A 25,827-nucleotide genomic window follows, 5' to 3' on the forward strand; every position below is an offset into this window, starting at 1 on the left:
AGAAGGGACCCCAACTCATGAAACTGGCCCAGGTTTCAAAACGGAAGAGGCACACACGGATGCACACAGGACCTTTATATCCTGACATGGCCTCTCGGGGGAATGTGGAGGCTCCTGAGGTCGGGAACGAAAGCACAGAAGAGGAGAGCTGAGGCCACGAGCAGGAGAATGAGTATCACAGGACATTGGGCTCGCCCTGACAAAGAGGGAAGATGAAACCCACACCAGCACCATATGGCCTGAGCCCCAGACTGTGGGTTCATCATTACCCGTGGGGCTGTCACCTTGTGCCCCAGGAGCTGGCTTCCATGAGCAGCAACAGGGGAGGCAAAATGATGCAAAAATGCCCGTCATTTCCTCTAGAGGAGCCGGTTGTTGTCCCTCTGAGGCTTAGTCACTGGGAGATCATGGAAACAATCCCATCACCCTAGCAACTAGGTGGAGGCAGGGTATCACGTGGTGGTGGTAACCTGCTCCGATTTAAGACCGGAGCATTAGTCTGCATCTGCTTCTGCACATCAGGTGGGGCGGCTGCCAGTGACGCACTCAATGAGACGCAGGTGAACGTCAGGAGCCCAGGCTTCCTGGGACAGCGACGATGGGAAGGGCATTTGGTACGTGCTAACTGGGGTTCTGCTAGGTTAGTCCACTGAACCTGGGGTGGGTGTGTGGGGCTCCTGCCTTGATCAAGCATGCTAGTTTTGAAGGAATAAATGAGAAAATACAGAACTAATTCCTGCTCAGCTACTTTGCTTCAACAGCCATTTCCCCTTGCCCTCTGCCCAGGCAATGCCAGCGGTCTGCTTGGGAGTTAGCATTGCATTCCTAACTTGTGTTTCCTTCCCTGGAACCTACTGACAGTATAGATGGACATCCAGATGGCCCTGGGAGAAAGCCCGGGAGGGAGCAAGGCCGTGGAATCTCAGGGCTGATGGCAGGGTGTGGTTTTATTGCTGGGAGATGCCTGGTTTCATAGAACACTCTGTTCTTCCCACCCCTGTGATGCTGGAGTTCCTCCAAGCTCTCTCTTCCAGGGAACCTTCCATTTCCTCTGCCTTATGCGACAGCATCAATCTTACCCTCAGTGGGTTCTCTCCAACCCAGAAGTCTGGATTGTTCTCAGTGGGCACATGACATTTTCTGTCACTTTGTTTCTATAAATTAATAACGGCTTGGGGAGCAGTGGAGAGAAGCGCTTTTCTGTGTCTCGGGGGTCTGTGTTTTAGGCCTCATTTCCTTACTAATTATGTGACACTGGGGAAATCATTTATTTACCTGGGCTTCAGTTTCCCCAACTGTTAAGTAGAGGCTCTAAAACCCTCAGATTGTGTGATTCCTTTTCTCTAGGAAGGACAGGAAAATGGGGACACACTCAGCGTTCACCAAGGACCTCCTGCCACATCTGGCTGCAACTGCCCTAGCCCCCACAACTTCCATTCCCTTTTCTAGGACAAATTTTGTTTATCTGAAGTCTTGGGTCTCCAGTCCATTTTCCTGGGTAATGATTCCAGCGTCTTCTTTTTTAAACACAGCAGTGAGTTTAGAAGACTCCCAATGCCCGCTTTCTATTAACTCCTAGGTTCCAAACCTAGAGGCTCGGCCTAGACTCCTTTTCCTGTCTTAGAAGAAGTGTTGAGTGCAAAGCCTTTGTCACCACAGGAACCTGAGCTCCAACTTGAAACTTATCTCCCACCAGACCCAGGGTCCATTACCTCAATTCTCTGAATTTCAGAGAAATTCAGAAGATAGTAAAATGGAGAAGAGAGCGAACTATTTCACAGAGTGGCTGTGAAGAACACAAAAGATAAAATGAAGGAGCCTCCAGAGGGAATTGTTCTCCTCCCCTGCTGACCCACCCTGCCCTGGCCTACACAGCCAGACAAGGGCCCCAGGAAGAAGGGGCCATCATTCTCAGAGCTGCAGCCACCAATGTTTGCCTTCCAGATGGATTCATTTGGCACTAGCCCACTGACCAGAGCCTGATGATCAACTGAAAGGTGTTCCCTGGCTGGGCACTTCCCAGGGCCAGCCCCAAGCTTGACCCAGGGGCCCCCACAGATGAAACCCTTGCTCAAGTAAAGGACAGGATGGAATGGGAGGGAGAGGGGGAATTAATCCAGGACCTGCCACTGCAGAAGAGGTGGGTCTAACTATGGCTGAGTTAACCCACCCTAACAAGGACCCGACATCTCAGGGCAACTTCACAGCCAAGCATCCACACAGCTCCACCTCTTCTACCTTAAGTCGTTTCTAAAAATACTAACCTCTGTTGGGTTTAACTACTGTGATTGTACATCCCTCCACTCCATTGATCATCAAGAGTGATTTTTGTTGAGCATCTATTATGTACCCGGTTCTGGGAATACAGTAACAAGCAAAGCAAGCAAAAATCCTAAATCCCTGGAATTTTTATTCTGGTGCATGCATGCTAAGTCGCTTCAGTCATGTCCCACTCTTTGAGATCCTATGGACTGTAGCCCACCAGGCTCCTCTGTCCATGGGATTCTCCAGGCAAAAATATTGGAGTGGGTTGCCCTGTCCTCCTTCAGGGGATCTTCCCAACCCAGGGATCAAACTCCCATCTCTTACATCTCCTGCGTTGGTGTAGGAGACGCCACCTGGGAAGCCCTTTATTCTGGTGGAGAGAGACAAATAACAAGGAAAGTAAACAGTAAAATAATAAGACGGTCCAAGAACCACGCAGAGAATAAAATCAGCAGGGTGAAGTATCAGCAAATGATTGAGTGGAAACTGTAAACTGGGTGGGGTGGTCAAGGCATCTCTGCAGACACGACACTGAAGCTGAGATTGACAAGACAAGGAGTCAGCTGTGTGGGACCAGAGGAGACCATTCCAAGTAGTGGGCCCAGCTAGTGCAAAGGCCCTGAGGCTTGGTGAGCCATACGACCCCCAAAGAGGCCAGGGTGCTGGAGCTGAGAGAGAGAGGGAGAGGGCCTAACAGGGGATGAGGCTGGAGAGAGAGGTAGGGGTGAGGTTGGGGAGGGCTTTGTCTGTTACTTCAGGAGTGGGGTTTTATTCTGAGAAGGAAGGGAAGGTCTGAGGAGGGCGCAACATCCTCTGATCTGTTCCCTGAGAAGGGCCCTTCAACAACGTCAGGGACTGTGGACTGCCAGCAGATGAGAACAGAGGCAGGAAGGCCTGGCTGGAAGTTTTTGCCAGTGTCCAGGTGAGAGATCCTAGTGGCTTGAACTGGCACGTGAAACAGACCTTGTGGACAGGCACTTTGCAAATATTTGTTGGATGAATATGCGTGATGGCATCACTTCTGGCCTCATACTTAAATAGTAAAAGAAAAACCTGTGGTTTATCTATGTAGGAGTAAGAGGAGGAGTGAGAAAACAATTCAGAACTTAAAAATACGCACAAGGAATGAGAGAGGCAAGTAAGTTTAGCTTGTCCCCAGGGGCATTTAGGTCAGGCTTGGAGGCAGCTATGAGGGGAATTCTAGGGTGGTGGTCACTGTTCTCGAGAAACAGGGACTTGGTACCTGCATGTGAAATGACACTCCTGGGGGTTAAAGGTCGTTTAAAATGGAGGCTGGGGCCAGTCTCCGGGGCCTCCGAACAGAAGAGACACTTTGGAGACAGTGTATCTGAGCAGAAGAGGAAAGAAGCTATTGGAAGGCCGAGGCAGAAAGGAGGCCAGACCCAGAGGACCGGACCCCGCGAACCTGCAGGAACCGGGAAAAGAGCAGGGCCTTCCGCTGGCACATGGCCGGGGGGCAGCTCCGGACGTTCCAGGATGGAACTGTCTGTGACTCAGCATGAAGCCCCTGGGCCTCAGGCTTTGCTGACGGAGCGGTCACCGCAGGGCTGTTGTGCAATGTCACAGTGACCTGGTCTCCCTCCCGGCTTGCTCAAGGGCTGGAGCGTGTGAGCCATGTTCACACTTCTCATGCGGTCCCTCGGGCTCTGTGTGGTGATGACAGTGTGTGCGTGTCTGTGTGTGAGGGGTGGGGTGTGTGTGGTCGGGGGAGGAACACGTTTAGGGGGAAACTGACCAGGCCTCAGCTCTCTTCTTCCTCACCTTGCCCTGGCTGTGTAACTGTTTCCAATTAGCCCAAAAAACAGACTATGGCCACCTGCCTCCTGCCTAGTTCTCTCACCTCTGAGTCTCAAGTTTTCTACATCCTGCTCCTGTCTGTACTCTTCCGCCTTCCTGCTGAGCTCCATCAGTGTTCTAGGATTTCTTTGGCCCTCATGCAGAGCATGGAGGCGCCGGCACTGTTTCCTGGTTATCCCAGGGCCACGGCCCACAGTCCCCAGGCTGGCTCCCTGGCCTTGCAGTCTAAGACTCAGACCCGAGAGGTGTGAGTGAGGAAGGACCAAACAGTCCAGTGAGGCTGCCAACTCTTACCCCACGAGCCCCAGACAGTGAGTCATGCACAAAGACGGCCTCTCCAGATTGCTCGAAGCAATGAACATCACCATGCGTGGCCCCATGGGCCAGTCCTAGCAGGGAGGGTCAGTCTGCCTGTTCTCGAGCTTTGTTGCTTCAAAGGGTGCTCTAACATCCTCAGGGGACTCACGACTGCTGACTCAACTACCGACTGGTAGGCGGCCTATTGTGGAAGATCAGCCATCAACACCAACGGAGTACCTACTGTGTACCTAACAGAAGACAGTCTCTAAACTCATGGGCGAGTTGGGAAGATAGAACTAAAGTGTATGAAAGAGCAAATGATAAAAGAGTAGAAAATCAAGGGCTGTTTATAACCAAACTGCTACAGGAGTTCAGAAAAAGGGGAGATCTTGGAAGGTGGGGGGCATTGCAGAGAAGGTGGGATTTAGGGTGTCACCCCTAAACATTTCTATTTGGCAGAATGAGCAGGCATTCTATGACTGTTTTGTGGGTGGGGACATGGTGGAAGGGAGGGATGAGAACTCCTTGGAGCCAGTACTCCAAGGAAAAGCACCATCCATCGCTCATGTCCACAAGGAAATGTGTGCTCACTTCTCTCTCCTTTTCTGTCTCTGTCTCTCTCTCCCAAAAGTCCTTTATTCTTTTATAACATTCTCTTCATAAGAAAGTTTCTGCCTTTTATGTTAATTATATCTAAAAAAACAAAAACAAAAACAAGTTTCTACCATGAAGTCATCATTCTTGAACCTAAACACTGACAGTGGTTTGAGGTCTGGACCTCCTTGTTAACTGGCTTCTTTCTTTTCCTGCATCAACCAAAGAGACTGTTGGGTATCAGAAGCTTTTTTGAATCTCATAAACAGAAACAAGGAAAGGAAGGAGGGCTTCTGAATCAGGTGGCATTCCCTGGCTGAAGCTGGAAGAGGAGGGATAGAGGGAGATCCTGAGCCAGAGAAGGTGAGGAGCCTGAGGAGGGTGCTTCAGAAGGTCAACCCCCTGCATGCTTGAGCACCACAGCCCACCCCCCGCCCCTGCATCTCCTTCAGCTCACAGTGAGCACCCCCTCTGCAAGGTGAGCATGCAGGGTTCCCCCCTCAGGCCTCTAGATTCAGGCATCTCTGCAGCACCCCTCAGGTCAGACCCTCTGTCCTCTTATCCTAGAGTTTTCAAGTCCGACGCTACTGTATCAAGTGAGACTCAGCATAGACCTTGTAACAGAGACAAAGGGTTCTACAAAAAGAGAAAGGCTATGCAAATGCAAACTATCATATACAGGATGGATAAACATCAAGGTTCTACTATATAAACCTGTGATAAACCACAATGGAAAAGAAGATGACAAGAATATATGTATGTATAACTGAATCACTTTGTTGTATGGAAGAAATTAATACATTATAAATTAACTACACTTCAATAGAATTTTTTTAAAAGGTTAAGGGATAACCTCAAATTGCTGAATTCGGGCCATCTTCTACACCTCTGGGTGTGTTGTTTTGAAGGTGCCTTTCATCCTCTCCTGAACAGGCTGTTGAAGTTTGTATCTTCACAAGCGCCTCCTCTGCTGCTTCTACCGAGAGCTCTGCCTCGCGCAGAATCACACAAATCTAGTGATTTCAATGTAAATAGTGTCCAGGCTAGGGTTTTTGCCTCATGTGGAAGCACTTGTTCAAATGAGTTCGGATGTGAAATCCTGGGGTATGAATCTGTAAGACAGAAGTGAGTGAGCTGCTCGGGTGGAAGCAGAGAGCCCGGGAAGTGGGAGCAGCCAGGCGATGGCCTTTAGTGTCTCCTGTATCTGCCATGAGAGCAGTTTCCAGAACATTTCAGGGCTTGATGTCAAGTCAGAGCAGGGGCAGGAGTGAGGTACAACCCCACCTGTAGTCCTGCCCGAACACTGTCTCTTCCCTCCTGAGACTTTCAATCCCCTCCTCTTGAGTCTCAGGGCTTCCCAGGTGGTGCTAGTGGTAAAGAACCCACCTGCTAACACAGGAGATATAAGAGACGCAAGTTTGATTCCCGGGAGGAGGGCATGGCAACCCACTCCAGTATTCTTGCCTAGAGAATCCCATGGATAGAGGAGCCTGTTGGGCTACAGCCCATGGTGTCGCAGAGTGGGACATGACTGAAGTGACTTAGCATGCACCCACACAAGAAACACCACACGTGCCACTTCTTCTGTTCCTCTTAGCACGCTGTGACTGGTGGAGAGGGGAGGGGAGGGGAGGCGATCGGTGGGGCAGGTCCCACTGATAGGGCTTCCTCACGTCCAAAGCTGAGGGAGCTTCACGGGTGCTCAGAGTGTTATTAATAGCCGAGGAGTTCCACTTTCCAGGTGACTGGGTGGGGTGGAGCACGGGCTGGAGCACAGTGGAACTCAGCAGGCAACAAGGTGAACAACAAATCCACCCTCACGAGAACTATCTAAACACCAAGTTATTTCCTCCAGGCCTTCCAGAATCACTAACTCATTCACACCACAAACTTCCACCTCAAGGCAGCTGTGTGCACAGTGACTGGTCTCATGCACGCCTCTTCCATGGTTTCTAGCCAGAGCCACCAGTTCCAGCAGCTGCTCTGTGATGGGAGTGCTGGGCCTCCCAGGGGCACTGCGCTGCGTACTGGGGAGGCAAGGACAGAGCCAACAGTGCGCGCTGTTCCTCCAGCAGATAAAGATCCCCCTCTGCCCTCTCATCTTCCATTGCCGATGCTCCAAGGCCTAAGGAATACTCTGTCCCAGATCACGGTGACTGTGGCCTCTACATGCCTTTCCTGATTCCCGGCAGTTTCACTTCCTGGAACACTACATTCCCAGTGCTCTGACAGTGCCAGAGGCGTGTTCAGGTACCTCCCTTGGACACCTCCCAGGTTTGAAGCCTTGAAGTCATCTCCGCTTTCCCTTCTCTCCCACCGCCCACGAGCATAGCCCCAAACCCTCTTGAGTCTACCCCACACTCTCTCCATCCCATCACTGCTGAAGGCAGCTCATGAGGACTTTAGCCCACCAGGCTCCTCTGTCCATGGGATTCTCCAGGCAAGTATACTGGAGTGGGCTGCTATTCTCTTCTCCAGGTGATCTTCCCAACCCAGGGATTGAACCTGGGCATCACAGGCAGATTCTTTACCGTCTGAACCACTAGGGAAGCCCAAGGATGCTTGATACCAGCTCCCAGCTGATCTGTCTCACCCCCACTGACGCGTCTCCAGCCCTGATCCATCTCACACAAGGCTTCCAGAAAGAGGTCCTCAGGTCCACATTCCTGGCAGCATTCCTCCTCTGTCTGAACCGTCGCCAGTCTCCCTTCACCTATAGGAGGAGGTCCTCGGCTTGGCATTCAAAGCCATCCATATGTGGTGGCCGCGCCTGCCTTTCTAGCTTGGATTTCTGCTCCACTCCCCTGGCCTCAGCCTGTGTTCTGGCCACACACATCCACCAGCTGCTCCTTAGAAAGCTCTCAAGTTGCCCTCAACTTCAGGTCTGGCTCTGGCTTTTTCTTCCATGCTGAGATGCTCTCATTTGTGTGCAGCTTATCCCTTGCTTTGGGCTGCTCCACTCTGAGGAACCTCCCCAGGCCCCACAATCAAAATGCACCCCAACTTCTCCACATCCCCAACAGGCTGTCAGTATGAGCACAGAGCTCCTTCTGTCCCTATCCAGCCGTCACTTAAAGGATGAGATCTCAGCGGCAAGCACTCCTCATGGTTTCTTTCTTTCTTAAGAGGAGAAGAATTAACACTTAGCCTTCTCAAAGAAGCCATTAAATATTAGCCTCATTTAATATGATTATTTTACTGTGGCACTATTTAAACCACTGATTTGAGGACAAAATTAGGTACATGTATTTTCAAATTCCCTGGTGGCTCGGATGGTAACGAATCTGCCTGCAATGCAGGAGACCGGGGTTCGATCCCTGGGTTGAGAAGATCCCCTGGAGGAGGGCAAGGCAACCCACTCCAGTGTTCTTGCCTGGAGCATCCCTATGGACAGAGGAGCTTGGCTGCAGTTGCAAAGAGTCAGACAAAACTAAGTGACTAAGCACAACACACAGAGCACATTTTCAAGGTCAGTAAGACCCCCTGGAGAAGGAAATGGCAACCAACCCACTTCAGGATTCTTGCCTAGGAAATACCATGGAAAGAAGAGTCTGGTGGGCTACAGTCCCTGGGACGAAAGTTGGACACAACTTAGCAACTAAACCACCACCACCCTTTTCAATGTACTTAAGACTCAGTAGTAGCAATTAACTTGGAACACCAAAGAGCAAGCCAGTAGCAGAATATGCTAGAAAACCCCTGTATGCTGAAGGAATGTAAAAACTTAACCATCAACTGCTTGGTATCCTTGAGAGATGTCAAAACAAGACAATACTGTTCTAGTGAATCAGCTGGCTAAATACTGACTAGAGTAAAAAATCAGGGTGGTGGTGCCCAGTCCTCAGTTACTTTCCATCTAAAGCAGAAAGATGTGCATTTTTTTTTTTTTTTTTTTAAGAAAACCACGCTGCATTAATGGAGGTTCTGTCTAAGCATTGCTATCAGGCAGAACAGGGAACACACGGGGACAAGGTGAACGATATCCTCACACAGTGACATCATGCTGCTAGGATCTTTGAATGTGAGGAATCTGGCTTGGGTTTGAGTTTTTGGATGCAAAATTCACTCAAAATGAGTTTTTAAAAAAGGTGGAGGTGGGGCAGGATGTTTTCACATAATTTATGTGAAAGAAGTTACACTGGGGGGTGGAATACTCGATAACCAAGCAGATGATCTATCAATATATATACTGTATTAGTCTTTTCTAGTTGTGGAATTGGATTTTTAAAAAAACATTTTAGTTTGAAATAATTTTAAACATAAAGAAAAGATGCAAGTATAGCAACTACTTGTGTTTAACACTTACACACACAGTTTTATTTTTTCTGAGCCATTTCAGAGTAAGTGGCAGTCACTGTGCCCTTCTCCACCTTAATATTTCAGATGTGCATTTCCTAAGAATAAAAATACTCTTACGAAACTATAGTATGGTTATCAGATTCAGGAAATTTAATATTGATTTTAATCTATAGACAATATTTCAATGTTGTCAGCTATTCTAATCACTTTCTGTACGGCTTTTCACCCCTCCAGTACAGGATCTGGTCCAGGGTAACATACTATATTTAATCGTTCTAGATTCTTGTCTTTTTTCGCACCTCAAATCGTCTTTTATAGATCAAGATGGGGAATACAAAGACAAGTAGCCTTTTACATTACTTACCCTTCAAGGCTTTCATACATGGAACTGTACATGCAAGACACTGAATATATAATTACTGATTTCTATTTCTTGAGAAAAACCAGAAGGAGGGAGAACATGGTAATGAACTTGGAAAAATTCGGAAAGAAATCAAAGTAGTAGGGCAAATATTCTAAAGATTAGGAGAGAAGAAGTCCACTTACAGCATGAAATGATCTTTCCTATCTTTGGTGAGAGGGTCCTACAGTAATCTAATGAGTAGTACATTCTACCAAATGCTTACTGAGCACTCGCTGGGTGCTCCATGTATCCTTCTAAGGAACATGTGTAATTTGAAAAAGGAATAAATCATTAATGGCAGAATTTTGGGTATGAGGAGCTCTGAAAGCTTGGGACAGGGATGGGAGAAGGCTGCTTGCACAATGCTCGCAGTGCCGAACTGAAGGTTTTCCCACTGAGAGGCCAAGCTGATCCTGGCTAAACTTCAGTAGTATCGTGGGAGATTACTAACACACTAGCTTCCTCTACATATGCAGAGAAAAGTGACCAGACCATTATAAGAGAGGACTCAGGTATAGGGGAAGTTCACACATTCCAGAAGAAGCTCCCAGGGGAATTCAGTTCAGTTCAGTTCAGTTCAGTCGCTCAGTTGTGTCCGACTCTTTGCGACCCCATGAACCACAGCACACCATGCCTCCCTGTCCATCACCAACTCCCGGAGTCCACCCAAACCCATGTCCATTGAGTCAGTGATTCCATCCAACCATCTCATCCTTCTCCCTTTCTCCTCCTGCCCTCAATCTTTCCCAGCATCAGGGTCTTTTCAAATGAGTCAGCTCTTCGAATCAGGTGGCCAAATCAGGTGACCCAGGGGAATGAGGGACCCCGAATCAGGTACCAACACTGTCTGGCTGCTTCCCCTCCCATTCTGCTATCCATTAATGTAAACTTCCTTGCTCAGCTTGTGACTATCCATCTCAAAATGGTATTCTTCTCCCCTTTGGGATGGCTGGCCCAGAGATCTTTCCTGACATCTAGCCCCAAATGCAGGTAATCCAAGTCTACCAGAGCAGTCACCTTCCCATATGGCCATTTGCTCAGAGGTGTGACCTTGCTTCTATTCCACTTAGCCCTGTCCCTTCTACCCAGCAGTCCATTTTCTGTCTTTAGCCTGGAGTTCCCTTTTGCTTCCACAGCACTTGCCCTCACATACAGGTAACCAGGGCCCAGAGCTCTCAAAAAGCTCATATTATAAGCTGAGTGGTTATGAACTCAAGAACTACTCATCTAGGCTGCTCCTCTTTCCACTCCCCTCTGGCCTCCTGTCACCACCAAATGAAGAGCCAAGACACGAGGAGGATCAACTTGAAATGCACGGAGGAACCAAATGATGGATCTGTAATTCCTGGATTATGCAACCACACAAAAATCCAGACTTGGCCTTATTTAAAAAGGATGACCATGTAACCAAGAGAAGGTACCGATAGATATCTGTCTTTGAGAGCAGTTTTTCTCTATAATGTCCTAGAGGAGGTGGCAGCAAATTGTGGCTAGCAAATCAAATCTGGGCAGCTACCTGCTTTTGTAAATGAAGCTTTATTGGAACACAGTCATGTTCACTTGTTTACCTATTGCTTAGGCTGCTTTCCCACTAAAATGGCAGAGTTGAGACAGAGCCTGAATGGCCTAAAAGATTCACTCTCTGGCCCTTCACAGAAAATGTGTCAACTCCTGTCTAAGAGCTCTGAGGCATTGAAGAGAGATAAGAACAAGGTACCTGTTGACTGGCAAGTGTTTTCCTGTGACATGGCGGTCATCACAGTTTCCGTGGCTGCATCTCGGACGACTTGCTCCTCACTCTGCAGGAGGGTGAGGACACACTTCCAGAGAGCAAGCGTATCCTGCAGTCCTAAGAAGGCCAAAAAGAATTCAGGTTACCTAGGACGCAATCTACAGGCTGGCACAAATAACTGCTTCAAATCCAGTACTGAATGAGGTATTCCTTTTTTTGTGGGTATTGCAAGGAAGGGAGACCTGAGCATCAGATAAAACAGGAACAGCAAGGACCCTAAGGGGACAGGTTTGGAAATGTCCTTTGGAATAGGAAAGGCTTTTGGAGGTAACCGGCCCCAGGCAAGGCCCCCCTGAGAAGACATGGCCTGGCTGACTCAGGCCTAGCTGTCCACAATGACTCATATTTCTCAGGAATGAAACTTTATGCCTCAAGAGTGCTTTGGGGAAACTAGTCAAGTGTTGATCTGAGTGACTGTTTGAACTTATAAATTCCGAAAGCAAAGTTTCAATCAAGATTATGCTTTGGTTGGGGGGGAGGGTGGGCAAGAACTGGAAAAAAAAAAAAAAAAGCCAAGAGTCAATATAGGCTGGGCAATGTCCTGACCACCACTCCTGCCCCCTGGGCAGGGACCCCGTCAAGTCCACATGCCTGGTGCTGCTGGGGCCACAGAGAAGGAGCAGAGAGCGCCTGTCCCTGAGCGACCGAAATGGACATCAAGTGGAGAACACGCGGTAAGGAGAAGGCAGGGCTGGGCGTGCGTGGCTGTCCCGGGGGGCTGGTACAAAGGAGCTGGGCTGCATGAGGGAGGGAAGGGGGCGGGGCCTCAGAGGAAGGACACCGCTGTGCAGGCGGTGTGGGCCACCAAGGAGACCACCGCTCACCATCCCTTGCCTTTTTAGTGGGGAACCAACTCTGCCCCGAGAACCCTCCTTATCCCACCTTCTCCCACATCCGTCCACAGAGCACCCGGCTGCACTGCCAGCAACGCCTCAGTCATTCTGAGAATAGCAATGGCTCCCTCTGGGGTTTGTGCTCTCTGGTCTGTTATAAATCTGGCTTTTAATTTTACTCAGTCTTTCCTTTTTATTTTTTTGGAGTTAAATATGACTTCATTCAATTTTTTTTCTTTTTATTTATTATTTTTATTTTTTAACTGGAGGATACTTGCTTTATAATAATACCGTTTCTGCTGTACCACAACGTGAATCGGCTTAAGGACACATATATCCCCTCTCTCTTCAGCCTCCCCTCCACCCCACTACTCTAGGTTGTCACAGAGCACTGAGCTCAACTCCTGGTATTATATAGCAGCTTCCCCCAGCTATCTGTTTTACACATGGTAGTATACATATATGGGGCTTCCCAGATGGTGATAGTGGTAAAGATCCTGCCTGCCAATGCAAGAGACTTAAGAGATGCTGGTTCAGTCCCTGGGTTGTGACAATCCCCTGGAGGAGGGGACGACAACCCACTCCAGTATTCTTGCCTGGAGAATCCCATGGACAGAGGAGCCTGGTGGGCTACAGTCCACAGGGGCTCAAAGAGTTGCGAGCAACAGAAGCAACTTAGCATGCAAACACACACACACTGTATATATGTCAATGCTACTCTCTCAAGAATCTATCCATTCCATTTGTCCTCTAGGGTTTCAAATTTTCCTTTCTTAATATTTTCTTATACCCCCAAAGTCCTCAATCTTTCCTCTTTAGTCCATTTCAATTTTTCTTTCTCCTTAAACAACTTTGGTCTGTCCTTCACTTGTCCCCATGCACTTTTATGTCTTTTGCCTCTTAGTTCTGTATCTGTTTTTTATGTTATGGAAGGCCATCAGCTGCCACCGACCTTCTTCATCGCCTGTAATGCTCTAACCAGCTCCAGCAATTCATGATGAACTAATGGCTTTTGCCCAGGACTCAATTTCACTCAGGAATTCCACATTATTCCATATACAGTTTCCTGATATGAACTTGGGTTAGAACAGCCAAAGTTACTCAGAAAATGTGATGCAAAATGATATTATCCTCCCTGGAGAAGCATCACTGAAGTATATAAACCTTGGCTCTTACTCTTCTGGGTCCAATGATTAAACAAAAATGGTAGCAGCCCCCCTTTAAGTCCCCCTATGGGTGTGAAAAAAATGCCTAAAAGTCACTTAGAAGAAAGATTTAAGAAGATACCAAAGACAACTATTCCTCAGAGAGATCCAGGGACATAAGACACTTGATTGGTCTGAACTCTGATAACACTTAAAATTTGAAACTCACCATCTGAAAAAGCAATTCTCTTTTTTATTCTGAAAATCTTTTCTCCACAACTATACTGAAAGCTCCCTGGATGCAGGGACCATGATTTATTCTCCAGGGTTGGGCATGGAGGAGGAGTAAAAAAAACAGAATTCCGGTAACGGATGGAAGAGAATCCCAGTGTGGTTAATGTGAGTGTAAGATGGCAGGAGAGGGGCAGGGTCAGTACTGAGACATGGCTCTGGGTCCTGAGTTTTCCTTTTATGAAACCCTATGCTTAAAACAAAACAAAATGGTTGAATCCCTTCTTGTTCACCTGAAACTATCACAACACTGTTTCTTAATCAGCTATACCCCTATACTAGGAAAAAAAAAGAAAAAACAAAACACTACAATCTGAAAAAATATCTTTAAGTGAAAACAAAAACCCCTATGCTTTTTCAATTCCTTTGGATTTCCTAAAGCTTGGTTTTCTCAACCATCACTGATATGATGCTCTTTCCTAATTATTACTCTTGAATGACAGGGGATAACAGTGAGGAAAGAGACATGAATGTGGTCAATATAGTTGGAGCTGTACATCCATCTGATTTTAAAACATCTCTACCTTTCTTTCCCAAAGATGCCTTAAACCTTTTTATTTTATATTTTGGCCATGCCGTGCAGCATGTAGAAACTTCCATCACCAGGGATAGAATCCATGCCCCCTATAGTGGAAGCATGGAGCCTTAACCATTGGACCGCCAGGAATTCCAAAGATGCTTTAAACTTAAAACTACTTTCAGTGAAATGAACTAGCAGTCTTTCCAGTCTCTTAAGCCAGAAGCCTGGAAGTCATCCTTGACTGTTCCCTTTATAGTAACCTCAACACCAAGTCCTACTGAGTCTACTTTCTAAATGCCTTCAAGCCTGGCCTTTTCTCTTCCTCAAGGCTACTCTTCACTCTGACCCATTCATTTCTCATCAAGATCACTGCAACTGGCTTCTTGAGAGAGGTGATAGTTAGGCTGCCTTGAAAGACAAAGAGAAGTCAGTCAAACAGCAGTTTGTTTAGAGAACTGTTCCCCACTGATGACACGTGGGGCCTGGGGGCGGTGAGGAAGGAGAAGCGGCCAGGATATGGAAGAGGAAGGGCCTTCTGAGCCAGGCTAAAGAGTATTTAGGTTTCATCCTGAAGGCAATGGGCACCCACTCAAAGGCTTCAAGCAGTGGATGGAAATGCTCAGATCTGTATTTCAGAAAGACCACAGAGGGCTTTTGGAAGCATAAGGAGAATGGCTTGGGGGACAAGACTAAAAGAAAAGAGGCCAGTTAGGAAGCTGTTGGTGAAAAGTAATTAGAGTAGGAACTGAGAGGATGGGAATATCGTTCAAAGATACAAAGGTATGGTGCATGCTGTCATCTTTCATCTTTCATCCTCCCTTCTTTTGTAACCTAGAGCATCTATTCACTTTTTTTTAGTGCATTTGGTACAGTGGATGCCCCATGCCTCCCCAACCCCCGCCAGACAGCAGCTCACTGCACTTACCGAGAATGGGTTGGGGGTTGGTGAGGAAAAATGGTGCAGTGCTGGCAAGAACTTCAGCAGCAGCCAGCCTGGACTCTGTGGGGAGATGATCTCCACAGGAAGAGACAACCAACTGAACCCACTGCTGCAGGTTGGGGGCCACCAAGTCTCTGGTCTGAAAGTACAAAGTGTACACACACCAATTCAGAAGAGGCAACGTGAGCAGACACGGAATTAGGGATAAGTACATAGCGTACACCACACTGGATCTGCGAGTTAGCTCTCAGTGCAGGAGGAAGGAAGAAAGGTTTATTAGCTGCTTTTTCATTCCAACTAGGGAGAAAAAAACAACTCCAGGGAAGGAAATGTGATCCTTCAGTCATATGGAGGTGCTGTAATGAAAGAACAAGTTCCAGGAGTCTTTTCAGATGCAAATCAGATTATCAGAACGCTGATGTATTTGATAGCTTTGGTAAAGACAAAACTTTTGGGGGAAGACTGGCAGTCAATACCTGTTGTCCCCCAAACCAGATTCTCTATCTTTAGCAATAGAACCCCAGAGTTTTGCCTGGGCATGTGGGTGCTCAGCTGAAGACTACATTTCCCAGGTTCCCTTGTGTTGGGGCATAACATGTGTTTAAGTTTTGACTAATAGGATGCCATTAAAAGTGGTATCTGTGCAATTTCAGGTCATATGTAAGGAAACAGGTGTGAACCTCACATCCTGGGTTTCTCCTTCCTGCTAGTTGAGTGAAGGCAAGGTGATAGGAGCTGCTGCAACTATCTGGGACCTTAGAATGGAAGCTATGCTAAGGACAGCAGAACAACAAGGTAGAAGGGTCTGGGGGGCAAACATTGTCGAGTCACTATGTTTTGGACTGCTTCTTTCTGGTTTAAGCCACTGTATTTCTGAGTTTCTGTTATATTTTTTTCCCTCTGTTACATTTAAAGCAGCATCCTAACCAACATTATTGTTTAAACAAAACCCTATTGTTGTTTCTTTATAATAACAGCTATATCGAGATATACATACCATATAATTCACCCTTTTAAATACATACGTCAATGATTTTTAGTACATCCACAGATATGTGTGTACCACCACCACCAGAGTCAATTTTAGAACATTTTAATCAGCAAAAAGAGAAACCCTGTATCCTTTAGTTATCCCCATCCTGTCAGCTCCTCGCCCCCCCCAACCCTAAACCATTAGTCTATTTTCTGTCTTTATGGATTTGTCTGTTCTGGACATTTCATATAAATTGAATCATACAGACGGCCAACAGGCACATGAAAAGATGCTCAATACCACCATTCAGTTCAGTTCAGTTTAGTCGCTCAGTCGTGTCCGACTCTTTGCAATCCTATGAATCGCAGCATGCCAGGCCTCCCTGTCCATCACCAACTCCTGGAATTTACTCAAACTCAAGTCCATCGAGTTGGTGATGCCATCCAGCCATCTCATCCTCTGTTGTCCCCTTCTCCTCCTGCCCCCAATCCCTCCCAGCATCAGGGTCTTTTCCAGTGAGTCAACTCTTGAAATGCAAATTGAAACTACAATGAGGTATCACCTCATACCAATTAGAATGGCTATCATTAAAAAGTCTACAAATATTAAATGCTGAAGGGGGTGTGGAAAAAAGGGAACCCTCCTATACTGTTGGTGGGAATGTAAATTGGTAAGGCCACTATGCAGAACAGTGTGGAGGTTCCTTAAAAAAGTAAAAATAGAGCAGCCATTGATCCTACAATTCCACTCCTAGACATATATTAGAAGAAAACTCTAATTCAAAAAGATACATGCACCCCAGTGTGCATAGAAGCACTATTTATTTACATTAGGCAGGACATGGAAGCAACCTAAGTACCCACCAACTTTATCCATGATGAAGATGTGGTGTATATACATGATGGAATATTACTCAGCCCAGAAAAAGAACAAAATAATGCCATTTGTAGCATCATGGATGGACTTAGAAATTATTATATTAATGAAGTAAGTCAGACAGAGAAAGACAAATATCATATGATATCACTTATATGTGAAATCTTAAAAAATAACATGAATGGATTATAGAGTCACCCTCATGGACTCTAATCAAAAGTGCCCAGAACAAAAGAAGAGAGATGCTAAACATGGTGCTCACAGAATTCTTCTCAAGTTATAACCAAAGTGAAAAATCAACATGAACAATGTTCTTGTAGAAGCTACACACCCGTGCCACAGATTCTGCCCGTGGGATGATTTACTTTTATTGACAACTTCCAGGGAAATCAGAGAACAGAAATCTAGACCCTAGAACAGGGGAATCAGCCTTACCTCATCACACATCTGCATGTGGTAGGCAATCACTCTGGAGGTGAGTCTCAGAGCTTCACTTTGAATTTCAGACCTAGAAAGGTGAGCCAGAAGACATACCAAACAAAAAATCACCCTAAAATTAATATAGCACTGTAAGGCAATTACACTTCAATAAATATACAATTATGAAAATAAGTAAAATCAATCATTATATATATATATATATATATGGTTTTTGCAGACAGTCTGTACTCCATGTGGCTGTGAAGACTGATAATCTCTACCTCATGGCTACACAAATGCTTCTGGAAGCAATTACCTTTTGGTAATTAATGGGAAACTCTGACATCATTCTATTGCTTGGGCTGAGAACATAGCCTGAGACTTAGAAAGAAATACAGGACCTGAGTCCTTAGGCCAGGGCTGTGCTCAAGTTCATTGCATAAATAACTGACAGGACCACGTGTTGTATGGAGTTTGCACAAGGAGCACTGGGGGCAAACCTTTCATGGGAAGCAATATCCATCGTCCAGATCAGGAACTCCTTTGGGCTGAGATGGACACGGTGTTCTGTCTGAGGGAGCCATTCACTGGGGTCCAAGCAATGGAGAATTTTCAGTATCTATGTGAGCCAGACCCATGGAAAAGAAACAAACATACAAAAACCTCAGAAAAGAGTCTTCAGAATCTAAATAAAATAATCACTTGTATGGATAAGGAAGTCTAGCTTTCAAAAAGTTCCCACTGTCTCCCCCCGTCCACTTAACAGCTTTGAGAGAACAAGACAGTTGGGAGCAGTGGCATACTGAGATCAGAGGCTAGATGACATATTCCTAGGTCAGTGCCCTTTCCTTTAAAAAAAAAAAAAAATTTTTTTTTAAATTTCTGACCATACCACTAGGCATATGCAATCTTAGCTCCCAGCCAGGGATCAAACCCACACCCTCTGCATGGAAGCGTGGAGTCTTGACCACTGGACCACCAGGGAAGTCCCGGTGCCCTTTCCTTTTGATTGTGCTTTCCAGGTAACCATCTGCCCCTAAAGAGCCATGTCAGCAGAGACTTACCCTTTAGCACATTCTACAGCCAATTTTCAATGCTCTGTCTCCTTGGGCATGGAGTGGCTTACTCTCTCAATCTCTGTCTTTGCTTAACCTCTGTTGGCAATACCATTAGCATCAGACACTTTTCTTAGTGCCCTTGTAGGCTTGAAGCCACGCCAAGCATTGTGCAAAGAGCCCTTGCCCTTTGGATGCTGAATCTCCTTCCTATCCTGGAGACGCCACACCCAGTCCTGTCTCACGACCTTACCACTCGAGTGGGGCTCGCCAGAGAGTGTGGGGAGACGAAAGTGTACCCGTCAGTCATGAGACTTTACCTTGCAGAGGCATTCTGGGTGATTTTCCTTCAGCACCAATGTCAAGAATGTCCCTCCCATATTCCACAGTAAGGGTGGCAGTCCCTTCTCTCCCAGAGCAGAGGCTGCTGTTGAGAACCTTTCCAGCAGGGCTTCCAGCGTGAGCAGGCGCACTTCAGGGAAGGAAGACTCTAACAGCTGAGGGAAGGAGATGGGAACATCCCTGTTCTGCTCTCCAGCCTGGGCCGCTACTGCCCACACTGCAGCGATGGCCAGTTTGGTGAGGCTCTGGAGATACTGGGGTAGGCCTGGCACTGTGTAGTTATAGGGGAATCCTGTTATCAGCTCTGATCCTGAGATGATCCTTCTGACTTCCTCCCAGAAGCCAAGATGCTCCAGAACTAAAAAAAACAGAAAGGCAAATTAAAAGAGATGATCACTTTATTCAGGGGTCCACAAAGGACATGGGAGAATATGCAAGGCTCTGGATACCCTGAGCAGAACTACCAGACCTCCTTCCTGAGTAGATTTCATATAAATCATGTAAGAAGTGATGAGGCCACTAAGTTTCAGAATTCTGGCCCTGAAGTACTTCCTATTCAGGTAAAATAATTCCCTCCTCGCCACCCCAGGGTTACAGAAGGCATTTGTATCAGAAAATGTGTTCCTGGTACCTTTCCCTAACACCCAATTCATGCAAACTCGGTGACCTCTTGCATCACCAAGTCTCAAAGCTGAGCAGGATAAAAGGACATCTAGTCCAAGCTCTCTGCCGTGCTAGATCCCTTACAGCACCTTTTCTCAGAGGCTCTTGGTGGAACCCAACAGCAACTTGGAGCTCACAGACTGTTTCACTGTTTAGTAGATTTAATTGTCACAAAGTTCTTTTTGGAGTTTCCACTGAGTGGCCCAATTCTGCATTATCAGGTCCCAAATGAGCCCTTTAGGCATTTGAATAGTTATTGTATCCCACTTGTGTTCTCCATATGAAACAGTCCTACTGCCTTCAACTAGTTCCCAAATGATGGGGTCCACCCTCTCTCACTATTCTGAGCGCCCCCTTCCTTTGGACACGCCCCACCCCCTCTTCAGGCAGGGCCACAGAGAAGGGAACATGGCTCCCTCGTGGTCTGAGCAGCAGGACTGCTACTGCCCCTATTCTGACATGAGGTTGCTGCAGTTGTATGACGCCAGTGACTCATGTGGAGCATGAAGTCAACTGAAACTGCAGGCCTTTCTTTTTCACATGGTCTGCTGACGGTGGTGAGTCACCCATCTCCCACCTTGTACTCAGGACTCAGATCAAGACTTCCTTTGTTTATTTGCTTTAAACGCAAATAGATACCTGTTAAATTTTATCTCCCTGTTAAATTTTGTGATCTGCCTTTTAGATTGCCGAGATCTTTTTGTAGCCTCAGTTCTGATCACAAATACTTACTATCTGCTTACCATCTGCTGGGTGCTAAGTAAAATAAGAACACTGCCTTTAGGGAGTTTAGTTTAGTATTTTTGTTGGAGAAAGAGAAATGAATGACTTGGTGATTCCAATATAATAGTGGAAGTCTTAAAGAGGAAGAGAGAGGAAAATGCATTGGAACAGCCAAAGGTTCAAAGGCATAACATGGAATGGATCATGTGGGGAACCATAGGCAGTTTGATCTCAGCACAGAATTCAAGGTGGGGAACACAGTGACTAGAGAAGCAATGTGGCCAGGATGGAGAGAACCTCCTAGGCCACGTGAAGGAACCTACCCATTCTTCTGCAGCCAAGAGGACGCCACTGAGGGGTTATTTTAAGCAACCCAAGGTCAAGAGAACATGTTCACTGAACTGTTTTTATTGCTGAAAGGGCAATATTAGAAGCACAGAGACCAGCTGAACAACTGCTGCAGTAGTGGAGGAGAAAAAGGATGAAGCAAGGAAGAGAAAGGGAGAAGATGTATTTTACCTGCTGCCAAAGAGCTTCAAAACTGATGGGAGGATAAAAGCAACCACTGAAACGGCAAAATGCTTAGTGCCCTAAAATCATTAGGGAAGGGCTGGTAACTGTTGTATGAATGTGCCAGGAACTATAAAATATCACATACCCATTTTTTAATGCTATGAATAATAATTACATTTAGAATTGGTGGCTCAGATGGTAAAGAATCTGCCTGGAATGTGGGAGACCCAGGTTCAATTGTGGGTCGGGAAGATCCCCTGGAGAAGGAATGGCAACCTGCTAGAGTATTCTTTCCTGGAGAATTCCAAGGACAGAGGAGCCTGATGGGCTATATAGTCTGTGGGGTCACAAAGAGTTGGACACAACTGAATCTTTGTCTTCTTCGAGTTGACACTCGTTGAGTATTAGTCTAAGCACTTTAATAAGTACTAACTCATTTAATGAAATAGGCACTATTATGATTCCTCAGTATTTTACAGATGAGGAAACAGAGGTTAAGTTATTTGCCCAAGGTCACACAGGAAATAGTAGGTAAAGGAAATATGAAAGCCACAGAACGACCAAAAGGAATGCAACGTACACTTACGTTCTATTAGAAGAAGTAAAAAAAAAAAAAAGGCGGTGGGGGAGCCTTCAGGAGGGAACAGAATTTAAGATGGGCACTGAGGCTGCCCAGAGGTGCCTGCCTGGAAGAGGAAAGGGCAGTTGCTGGGGTGGGAGAGCTGGTGGAGTAGATAAAGAGGCAGGCAGATGCTTCACTGAATTAACCTGTCAACAGAGGAGCAGCCGGGGAGCTTCCGTCAGAGTCACAAGCTCGGAAACTATCAGAAGACATTCATGTAGGTGCTTTCTCCAAACCGCTGGTTAGAGATACTTTGTTCTGCAGAAAGACCCAATGAGGGGTCCTAAAGCAGAGTTTCTCAAACAGAGTGAGCATCAGAACCACCTGGAGGGCTTGTTAAAACCACAGAGCATTGCTTGGGCCTCACCCCCAAAGTTTCTGATCCAGGATGGTTGGGGTGGGTACCAGGAATCTGCATTTCCAACAAGTTCCCAGGTGATGCTGCTGCTGCTGCCAGGTACTCCAAAAATCACTGCCTTCAGGTGATGGCTCTTAACTAGAAGTTATTAAAACCACACACATGCCCCAATCCCATCTTTGTAGACTCCAATTTGGACGGCCCTGATCCCATCTTTGTAGACTCCAATTTGGTTGGTTTGGAATTAGCCAACAAGTAATTCTGCTCTGTCCCTCAGCAGAGGACCACACTCTTAAGCTATGACTTTCATAGGGGTTTACAGGGTTTGGGGGGGGGTGGGTAGATATGGGCTGCAGTTCCAAAGAGCACAGCTGATTCCAGCCCAGTACTTCATCATAGTGAAGAACTAGAAAATTCACCATCCGCATTTACTGTTATCAATAAAAACATCAAAGGAGGGGAAGTCCCCAAGAATTCAAAAGAATGAATAAAGCTCTAGAAAGGTCCCTCACAGGCAGGCTTTCAACACTGGCTCATTATATACATGTTCTGTTCCAGGTCCTAGTCCACCAGACTCTTCTGTCCATGGAATTCTCCAGGCAATACTGGAGGAGGTTGCTATTTCCTCCTCCAGGGGATCTTCCCGACCCAGGGATGGAACGCATGTCTCTTGCGTTTCCTGCACTGGCAGGCGGATTCTTTACCACTTTCCTGCTGCACCTGGGAAGCCTCTAGGGTGCAGCAGGAAATTAGAAAGACCAGGCTCGGCTCTCCTGGAGCTCCCTTTTAAATGGGAACACCCTCTCTGCCGGTGTCAGAACAAGGGGGCCTCTGGGTGGAACAGGAGGTTGGGATTAGAAATACAAGCAGGAATGTTGCTTTCCTCTCTAGAGCTGTGGTTTCTCAGCATGGGAAGTACATTAAATTTATCTGCAGAGCTTTAGAAAAACACTTATGTCAGGGACACTTGACCGCATCTCTAGGGCGAGCCTGGTTCCAAGGTGACCCAAGTGATGCCGCTGTGCACCTGGGGTCACAGTTACTGCTTCATGGACATAAAAAAACTCAAGTGAGTACTTCGATGGCACTTAGCTCTTCAGTCTGAGGTCTGACAACCCTCTTTTCTAGAAGACAAATTTTCTACTTGCAATTTCAATTTTGCTGGCTTTGGCGTGTCTCCTTTCTATCTTTCTTGGAAAGCCAAGTGTTCCAATGGAAGAATTAAGTGCCTCCCCTTTAATGGCCCCATCTGATTTTTCATTAATTAGATGGTTTTTGTAAACTCTTGTTAATTGGAGTTTTTTCCCCAGCCCTACTCATTTGGAATAGCTGGATTTTCCCAATAGTGTAGTCATTTTAGTCACCCAAGTATGTGTAACTGATTCTAAACATTCAATATGATTTCAGTTTTGAAAAGAACTTCTTTTTTTCTTCTTTAGACCAAGTATATTCCTAACCTTCGAAGGAATGGCTGAATGGCTTGGATTCGCTTGGAAAGACAATTCTTCCTGCTGTGCTATGTCCTGGTTCAATGGAGAAATAATTCCTAAGTTTGCAATTCAAGAACCAATCAAAAATCAAAACAATGTGACAAGCTGGTATAAATTGCCAACATTTCATTTGGTAAAGAAAGGATGTTAAAAAATCTACTAGCTGTCATTATTCCATGAAAAAAAGGCTATCTGAACAACAAAAAAGTCATAGACTTCCAGGGTCATCATAAAGGACACTTCTTGAGAGAAATGTGGTTTTAAGAAATATTTGCTTAGTTTGTCATTCTGCTGTAGTTATATGGTGACAATATCACCAGGGAGCAGCATTAGGGAACTGCAGCCTCGGAGAAGGTGGTGGAAGTTTCCTGAGGTTGATCCATCTGGAGAGCAAGTCCAACCTGAACAGGGGATTCCTAGAGAGGAATGGGGGGCCTCTGCCGATCCCTCAGGATGGCAAGCAGAGTGTCCATGAGAAGAGGCACAGTCCTTCATTCACACAATTCCCTCTGGGAGTCTCAGATGTGCTATTTTAGCAGTTTTGGTTCTTTGGGAAATTGTAGATTTCAGCATTATGACTGAAACTTGATTGCTAAATTAGTCTGGATTTCAAAGCTGCCATTCCCTAACCAACCAAGGCAGGGCGCTGACATCAATCCAGGCTGTGAATAGAGGATTTAAAAGCAGCACTACCTAGAGCGCAACTGGAACCAGAGGTCAAATTGCCAGCATCCACTGGATCGTAGAAAAAGCAAGGGAATTCAAAAAACCATTTACTTCTGCTTCATTGACTATACTAAAGCCTTTGACTGTGTGGATCACAACAAGCTGCAGAAGATTTTTCAAGAGATGAGAATACCAGACCGCCTTACCTGTTTCCTGAGAAACCTGTGCAAAGGTCAAGAAGCAACAGTTAGAACCAGACATGGAACAACCGATTGGTTCAAAATTGGGAAAGGAGTGTGTCAAGGCCGAATATCGCCACCCTGCTCATTGAACTTGTATGCAGAGTGAGTGAAGTGAAGTGAAAGTTGCTCAGTCGTGTTTGACTCTTTTGACCCACTATACAGTCCAGGGAATTCTCCAGGCCAGAATACTGGAGTGGGTAGTTTCTTTCCCTAGGGGATCTCCCCAACCCAGGGATCAAACCCAGGTCTCCCCCATTGCAGGTGAATTCTTTACCAGCTGAGCCACAAGAGAAGCCCAAGAATACTGGAGTGGGGAGCCAGCCTACCCCTTCTCTAGTGGATCTTCCCAACCCAGAAATCAAACCAGGGTCTCCTGCATTGCAGGCAGATTTTTTTACCAACTGAGCTATCATGGACATCACATGAAATGCCAGACTGGATGTCTCACAAGCTGGAATCAAGACTGCCACGAGAAATATCAACAACCTCAGATATGCAGATGATACCACTCCAGTGGCATAAGGTGAAGAGGAACTAAAGAGCCTCTTGATGAAGGTGAAAGAGGAGAGTGAAAAAGCTGCCTTAAAGCTTAGCACTCAAAAAACAAAGACCATGGCATCTGGTCCCATCACTTCATGGCAAATAGCTGGGAAACAATGAAACAGTGACAGATTTTATTTTCTGGGCTCCAAAATCACTGCAGATGGTGACTGCAGCCATGAAATTAAAAGACTCCTTGGAAGAAAAGCTATGACAAATCTAGACAATGTATTAAAAAGCAGAGACATCACTTTGCTGACAAAGGTCTATCTAGTCAAAGCTATGGTTTTCCCAGTAGTCATGTATGGATGTGAGAGTTGGACCATAAAGAAGGCCGAATGACATAGAATTGATGCTTTCTAATTGTGGTGTTGGAGAAGACTCTTGAGAGTTCCTTGGACAGCAAGGAGATCAAACTAGTCAATTCTCGAGGAAATCAACTCTGAATATTCACTGGAAGGACTGGTGCTGAAGCTGAAGCGCCAATATTTTGGCCACCAGATGCAAAGAGTTGACTCACAGGAAAAGACCCTGATGCTAGGAAAGATTGAGGGCAAGAGGAAAAGGGGACGACAGAGGATGAGATGGTTGGATGGCATCACTGACTCAATGGACATGAGTTTGAGCAAACTCAGGGAGATAGTGTAGGACAGGGAAGCCTGGCATGCTGCAGTTCATGTAGCACAAAGAATGAGACACAACTTAGCGACTGAACAACAACAATCTAGAGCAAGGTCAGCATCCTATTTCCCAAATCCTGTTTTATTATTTAGGGAAGTCTATCTCCTCCCTAGTGCAGAAGGAAACGGTAACCCACTCCAGTATTCTTGCCTGGAGAATCCCATGGACGGAGGAAGCTGGTAGGCTACAGTCCACGGGGTCGCAAAGAGTCGGACACGACTGAGCGACTTCACTTTCACTTTCATCTCCTCCCTAGAGGAGTAGCACAGCCTGAAAGGGCAGGCCTGCTGGTCATTTATTTCTGATTTTCTGAGCTACTGGTACACGTTTGTTAAAAAAAAAAATCAACATAATCTGAAAAGATTCATGCTAATCTAAACAGCTTTAATAAGAACATTCTGAAAAACAATGTGGGTGATATCATTATTACATAATTATGGACACAGTGGAGTTTCACCTAAGA

General features: G+C 46.3%; 1 protein-coding gene and 1 long non-coding RNA gene across 7 annotated transcripts in view; one reads left to right on the forward strand and one right to left on the reverse strand.

Annotated features, from left to right (window-relative positions):
- The window catches only part of THADA (THADA armadillo repeat containing), a 330,140-nt gene that overhangs the window by 38,588 nt on the left and 265,725 nt on the right, over nt 1-25,827 (reverse strand). For 4 of the 6 annotated variants that reach the window (XM_020878085.2, XM_070477517.1, XM_020878083.2 and 1 more), the window contains 5 exons: nt 18,845-19,224; nt 17,970-18,088; nt 17,485-17,557; nt 15,186-15,339; nt 11,397-11,528 (listed from right to left, as the gene is read on the reverse strand). In XM_020878085.2, the coding sequence (XP_020733744.2) occupies nt 11,397-11,528; nt 15,186-15,339; nt 17,485-17,557; nt 17,970-18,088; nt 18,845-19,224 (858 nt within the window). Of the gene's footprint in view, nt 1-4,984; nt 5,077-5,755; nt 6,090-11,396; nt 11,529-15,185; nt 15,340-17,484; nt 17,558-17,969; nt 18,089-18,844; nt 19,225-25,827 lie in introns of those variants that run through there. The other 2 variants (XM_070477519.1, XM_070477518.1) reach the window with 2 other exon arrangements.
- LOC139038631 (uncharacterized) lies at nt 11,982-23,488 on the forward strand. Its single transcript, XR_011491655.1, has 2 exons — nt 11,982-12,145; nt 23,185-23,488. It is a non-coding gene; the product is annotated as an uncharacterized lncRNA (long non-coding RNA).

The sequence above is a fragment of the Odocoileus virginianus genome, chromosome 2 (assembly GCF_023699985.2).
Source record: "Odocoileus virginianus isolate 20LAN1187 ecotype Illinois chromosome 2, Ovbor_1.2, whole genome shotgun sequence".
Lineage (NCBI taxonomy): Eukaryota > Metazoa > Chordata > Mammalia > Artiodactyla > Cervidae > Odocoileus > Odocoileus virginianus.